Source organism: Otolemur garnettii, unplaced genomic scaffold, assembly GCF_000181295.1.
Source record: "Otolemur garnettii isolate 467f Iridium unplaced genomic scaffold, OtoGar3 scaffold00158, whole genome shotgun sequence".
NCBI classification, from domain to species: domain Eukaryota; kingdom Metazoa; phylum Chordata; class Mammalia; order Primates; family Galagidae; genus Otolemur; species Otolemur garnettii.
Window position 1 is genome coordinate 3,302,464 of NW_003852553.1, and position 6,769 is coordinate 3,309,232.

The 6,769-nt window shown below is 37.3% G+C and overlaps 1 protein-coding gene across 2 annotated transcripts in view; it reads right to left on the bottom strand.

The window, feature by feature from the left end:
- The window catches only part of MED14 (mediator complex subunit 14), a 96,895-nt gene that overhangs the window by 34,438 nt on the left and 55,688 nt on the right, over positions 1-6,769 (bottom strand). For both annotated transcript variants that reach the window (XM_023519131.1, XM_023519130.1), the window contains 5 exons: positions 4,773-4,933; positions 4,540-4,686; positions 3,259-3,350; positions 1,862-2,014; positions 1,282-1,551 (listed from right to left, as the gene is read on the bottom strand). In XM_023519131.1, the coding sequence (XP_023374899.1) occupies positions 1,282-1,551; positions 1,862-2,014; positions 3,259-3,350; positions 4,540-4,686; positions 4,773-4,933 (823 nt within the window). The remainder of the gene's footprint in view (positions 1-1,281; positions 1,552-1,861; positions 2,015-3,258; positions 3,351-4,539; positions 4,687-4,772; positions 4,934-6,769) is intronic.

Here is a 6,769-nt window from a genome sequence, read left to right on the forward strand (position 1 = left end):
GGCAGGAGACTCGCTTGAGCCCAGGAGTTGGAGGTTGCTGTGAGCATGATGCCATGGCACTCTACCCAGGGGGATAGCTTGAGGCTCTGTCTCAAGAAAAAAAAATGTCTTTAGTGGTTCCTGTGGCTCAAGGAGTAGGGCACTGGCCCCAGATACTGGAGGTGGCGGGTTCAAACCCAGCCCCGGCCAAAAAGACTACAACAAACAAAAGAATCTGCTACTCTTCTGGGAGGCGCCTGTGGCTCAAAGGAGTAGGGTGCCAGCCCCATATGCTGGAGGGAGCGGTTTCAAACCCAGCCCCAGCCAAAAACTGCAAAAAAAAAACAAACAACAACAAAAAAAGATGTCTTTAATTTTTTTCAAGATGAAACCAATAAGGTATCTGAAATATCTGAAGGTACTAACAGGAGAATTATGTAACTGGGAGAGTTTAAGGCTAAATGAGTGAGGAAGCTAAGCAAACAAAGCAAAAACTACAGATACACACATAAACAAGAGTCAACTGTTAATTCCTAAGAAAATAAAATGTTGAACAAGAAGGAAAAGTAATCATAGTAAATTTAGAGCAGTCCCTACATATTCATAATGCAAACACTGAAAAATGATCTAATCAAAATTGCTACCTATGTTATAAAGATAGGAGGAAAGAAGAATGTGTTTATGTACTGGGAATGGCCTGGAAGGAGGAAGGTGTACACAAAAAAAGAATTAAATTCTCATCTTCCACTATGAGAATCAGATAATGCCCTCAACCAAAAGGTTAACTGAGAGCAATGTAAGCATAATATCTAGAGATAAGGATATAAATACCAAGAGAATCAGCAATATTAAGAGTTGAAAACATGAACATCTGGGGAACAGGAAAATGGCAAGAGTAGGTTGGAGGACAACAGAAGACTATTTTTCAAAATAAGCCTTTTGGAACTATTTGACTCTAAATTATAAACACACATAACTCAGCTATCACACCAGAATCCCCAAGGGTTGTGGCCCAGGACCTTACATTTTAAAATAGCATCACAGTTGAACTGATGGATGAACCTTTTGATAATCAATAATAGAGACTACTTTTAAAATACTTCAAGTTCCAAATAGCAAAGATGACTCTTTTTAGTATCTTCACCTTACTCATCACAGAGTAAGGAAACAAAAGAAAGGACTTTTAACCATCTCATATACATAGACATAGCACTTTATCAGAACTTCTAGCTCCCTCAGAATGAGGTTGCAGAGATGATGAATTGACATCGCTACTTATTAAAGTTAAATAAAGTCTACTACCTTTAGTCCTGGTGCAGGGTAAAAACCTTCAACTAATTTGCTGTTATCGAAAAGACTATAGGCACCATCCCGTATTGCCACAACGCCACGACTCCGGCAGTATATATCAATGCAATACATGTTCCTAAAGGCCAGTCTGATGTGGGTAGACGACTGTGGCAGAATGGAGAAGCACTGGTAGGCAGTGTTCGTTCTCTGGGTCAAACCCAGCATTGGCACAGTGGGGAGTTTGTTGATGGCATTTAATGGAGCCTGGGTATCAAATAGTACCTACAAGAAACAAATACAATGAAAGCAGTCAGTTTCTGTACAAATGCTAAAACCTCAAAATTTTTAATGTCTAACTGTCACATATGAGACAACATCTTTCTGGCATATTCCATAAAACATTTACTTGAAGAGAATGCAAACTATATCACTATGTCCACATTAAATCAAAGAAAATTCCCCCCAAATTGTCCAAGATATAAAAGATAAAGTCACTAGGTTTAGTCATTAAAGACAAGTTCGCATGATTTTTTGGAGGAGTTTTACATGAAACACTAACTCTTGTTTTTAGACAGAAAATAAATTTAATTACCTGTAATAACTGAACCACATTTGGTGTTTTGTTGAACATTTCTTGAAGTTGATGAAGAATGGTATTGTGACAATTACTGCAACCTGAGTTTGGGCCAACAGTTCCCAAGGAAATGTGAAATTTCTGATGGATGGAATTCCATTGGATACTAATCTAAATCAAAGAGATTACATGTTTCAGAAACTGAGAAAGTGAACAGATACAAACACAAGAAAAAATGTTAAAAGGCAAAATGCCAAATATCTAAAAGAGGGGTTTTGTTTTGTAAAAACAAGTAATAAGACTAGATTCAAACTCCAGATGTGCTGTTAACATGAATCAGTATACTGCTTCAGCATGTCAGCCCTCTTCTATTAAATAAAATAGAAAGAGAAGGCATTAAAGAAAGTTTCAAATAACTTTATTTAAAAATTATCATCAGTGTTTCTTATTTTTCATTTTTCTCCTAAACTGAAGAGTCACACTTTTGATACATCAACTAAGGAGTAATGTCATAAAGAGGAAATGAGCTACCTGCAACACAGATGCATTTGCTATTAGATTTTAAAACATTGAAGCAATTTCTGATATTACTGGATGTGAAAGGGTCCAGAGAGAAGCCAGCTGGCTCCATTTTTATACCAAATTTCTAGGACTTTACGTATAGGGTGGGGGAAAAAAATAAGCAACTGTAGATTACAGGAAATACATTCAAGATTAAGATAAGATCAAACAATAACATTCATATGCCCAAAAGCAAAAATATACCATACTGTTCATAACCACTTATACATAAACTTCCTTGTAATAACCCTTCTGCCAAGCAGTTTTGGAATCAGTGAAGAAAAAAGTACAAGCATCCAAAGTATATTCCCTTGTCCAAAAATCTTCAAGATCATATACTCCACTAGAGAGTACTATTTGGGGTTTCAACTTTATAAGTATTATAGTATACTATATTTATATCAGCAAAGCATTTAAAAATGACCACGTGATCCCTGATTTCAACTTGAGCCTTTACTTATTTTAAGGTAGTTTTCATGTTTTTCAAAGTCTTGATTTTTTTTTTTTGGAGACAGGATCTCATTCTGTTGTCTGAGCTAGAGTGCAGTGGTGTCAGCCTAGTTCACTGTGACCTCTAATGCCTAGGCTCAAGCAATCCTCCTGCCTCAGCCTCCTTAGTAGCTGGGACTACAGGAGTGCACTACCATGACTAGCTAATTTTTCTATTTTTTAGTAAAGACAGAGTCTTACTATGTTGCTCAGGCTGGTCCTGAACTCCCAGCCTCAAGTGATCCTCCTGCCTTGGCTTCCCAAAGTGCTAAGATAACAGGCATGAGCCACTGCTCCCTGGCCTGAATTCCTGATATTTAGAAGATTTATATAAGAAGAACTTGAGCATTTTAATTTATACTTACTGAACTTCCCTTGGTGGTTCCATAACACAAAATAAGTTTTCGGTAATTATAAACACGAACTTCTGAGAAAATATTTAGATGAGTAGGTATGTCTAAACAGAAAGGAAACAAAAAGGAGATTAACATCATACACGCAAAATTTTAAGATATAAATTGACTAACAGGACATTTTGGCAATATTATATGCTTAGATGAAAAGTGATTTGGTTTAAAAACAAAAAAAGTAACAGCATAAATAGATAGGATGCTTCCATTTCTACAAAAGGGGGTGAGTGATATATACTGAAGCAGTCTAGCACAGTGGTTAGATGGTTCCAAATTCAACTCTGCCACTTACCAGCTATGTGACCTTTAGCAATGTTCTTGGTTTTTCTGACTTCTGTATTTGTAAAATGAGGGCTAATACTACCTTCTAGGGTGATGTCAGGATTAAATGAATTAACCCAAGCAGTTTATGAAATTGTATGGTATGCACTAAATAAATAGTATTATAATAATATATGGTATATCTGCATGTAAAAATTTCTGGAAAAAAAGAAACTTAACAGTGGTTATCTATGGGAAAAGAAAATTGAACTTTGAGGTGAAAGGGATATTTAATTTTCATTCAACATATCTTTAACAATGTGCATGTTTTACTTCTTCGGTTAATAAAGGAGAGGGTATTTTTTTCCCCAAAGTCTCACTCTGTCACCCAGGCTAGAGTGTAATTATGTAATCCTAGCTCACTGTGGCCTCAAACTCCTATGCTTAAGTGGTCCTCCTGCCTCAGTCTCCCCAGTAGCTGAAACTACAAGCGTACATCACCACGTCCAGCTAATTTTTAAATTTCTTATAGAGATGGGGTCTTGCTGTATTGCTTAGGCCAGTCTTGAACTCCTGGTCTCAAAAGATCTTCCCACCTCAGTCTCCCCAAGTGTCAGGATTATAGACATGAACCACCAGGCTTTTTTCTTTTTAATTCAAATGGAAGATTATGGCTCGGTGCCCATAGCTCAGTGGTTAGGGCACTGGCTACATACACTGGGGCTGGTGGGTTCAAACCCGGCCCAGGCCTGTTAAACAACGACAACAACTACAACAAAAAAATAGCTGGGTGTTGTGGTGGGCGCCTACAGTCCCAGCTATTTGGGAGGCTGAGGCAAGAGAATTGCTGAAGCCCAAGAGTTTGAGGTTGCTGTGAGCTGTGACTCCACAACACTCTACCAACAGCAACATAGTAAGATTCTGCCTCAAAAATAAATAAAAATAAATAAATAAAAAGAAGATTATCACATATACCTGGTAGAGAACGTGCAAATTCCAACACACACTCATATAATCGTGCAATACTACTCCAGTCATTAAGAAACATTTCAACTACTTTTCTACCACCAACAGGTTCGGATAAAAGATTTTCATATGTCAGGTAAACATGCCGGGACGGTCCTATAGGGTCAAAAGAGAAGATTAACAGTAATCAAAACTAAAAAACCCCAGACATATGCAAAGTCAAAATGCATGAAACATCTCACCTTGCTCTCTAGTAGAAGTGCCATTAAGTGGACAGTTTGCAAACACTAACTCTGCCACCCATGTGCGGTTATTTCTACCTTGTAATCGGAAAGTGCAATCAAGAAGAGAGCGGTCCAGAGCCTTTTGTGTTTCTTCACTTATACCTTTACAAGGAGGAATTCTGGTGAGGAAAGATAGCACATGAAGCATATTTTACAAAGAAAAACAAAGCATGATGTATGTAATCAATGATGGGCAGCGTACAACATTAGAGCTTGAGATTAAACTCTACTGCTAGAGTAGTACCTTTTACAAAGCTATTCACAGTAATTAATAGTATTTAATCCATTTCCATTCACATCAACATGGATTAGAACTGTAACAAAGTGATCTTTATCTTTATTCATAATCCTGTTATTTAAAGACTACAATCCTATAAAATGAAAAATCAAGAATACTGGTTTTCTACAAAATCTATTCAGAACATCCTCGAGGGAAACAAAACACTTATAAAGTCATCTTTGAAGATAGAATGATATAGTACAAAAAATAAACCCTTTGGAATCAGAGATCTGAACTCTAATTCTGACTCAGCCATGTTTAACTTCTCTGAATTTGTTCCCTAACCATAAAATAGAGAATTACCTTATGGTTTACTGATTAGAAAATAATGAAACACAGAGAAAGTGCATATGGTGGCTGATACAACAGGTATTCATATATGTTAATTCTCCCTTGCAATAAAACCAAATCTTAATCACTGACTGAATGAACTGTTAATGATGAAATCCTAGTTTATCATCCCCTCTTCACTGCCTCCTCCCTCCTCCTCTTTAGCGGTACCCTTACTGTGATGAAGCTTTATGCATATTAACTCATTTAACATACATATTGTCACACATATATCACATTTCCAAGAGGAATGCAGTAGCTTTGTCTTAAAAATATCTACCTATCCATTTTCCATCTAAAGTTTTAAGAACTTGTCATTTGTCATAAAACACCATAAGATACTATTATTTTAGCTGTTAATGATTTCTTTCTTTGGGGGGGCGGTGGCTACAGTTTATTCCACTTCATGCAGACACTGACCCACACGCTCATGGAGCTTAAAAATAATATCGAACCACACGTTGTCTGTCCCCTTACCCCCTCAAGACACAGAAAGACACTTGGCTGAGTGGGGTTGGGGTCTGAGGGTCCAAAAGCCTCTGTCCTAGGACAAGGCAGCAGTGTGGGCCCAGATGGGAGGGAGAGGCATAATGATTTATTTCAATGGATAAAATGAGATATTTAATAACACATTAACCCATAATTCATAAGGAAGGTGGTTAATTCTCAAATTTGGTATAATGATTACCTATACCAAGGCAAAAAATCAACAAAAATAATTGGAAACATAAAATCTTGGGTCAGTCCTCTAATTCTGAATATAACACCTGGAACACAGCTTCTCAATCTGGGCAATACTGACATTTGGGGCTGATTAATTCTTTGCTGTGGGGGACTGTCATATGCAGCCTTGACCTTTACTTACTAGATGCCAGTACCTTTACTTCTATACCCTCTTCTCAGTTAATGATGATGAAAAATATCAACAGATATTGCCAAATGTCCCCAGGAGGGCAAAAGTGCCCAAAGGTTGAGAACCACTGACCTAGAATAAACAACTTAAGATAGTAAAGAGACAGAGATTGCATGTGATAAAAAATGAAATTTGTAGGAAGGAAGGAAGGAAGGAAGCTCTAAAGGTTGCATAGAAATAGAATATAATATTGGTATTCTCTCAATTAATTAAAACTTCTTTTGGCTCCTCTTCAATACAAGGCTTTAAAAGTTTCTCAAAAGTTAATCTTTCAGGCCAGACACAGTGGCTTATGCCTGTAATCCTGTAATCAGCACTTTGGGAGGCTGAGACGGGTGGATTGCTTGAGGTCCTGAGTTCAGGGACCAGTCTCAGCAAGAGTGAGACCCTATCTCTACTAAAAATAGAAAAAAAAAAAAAAGGCTCGGCGCC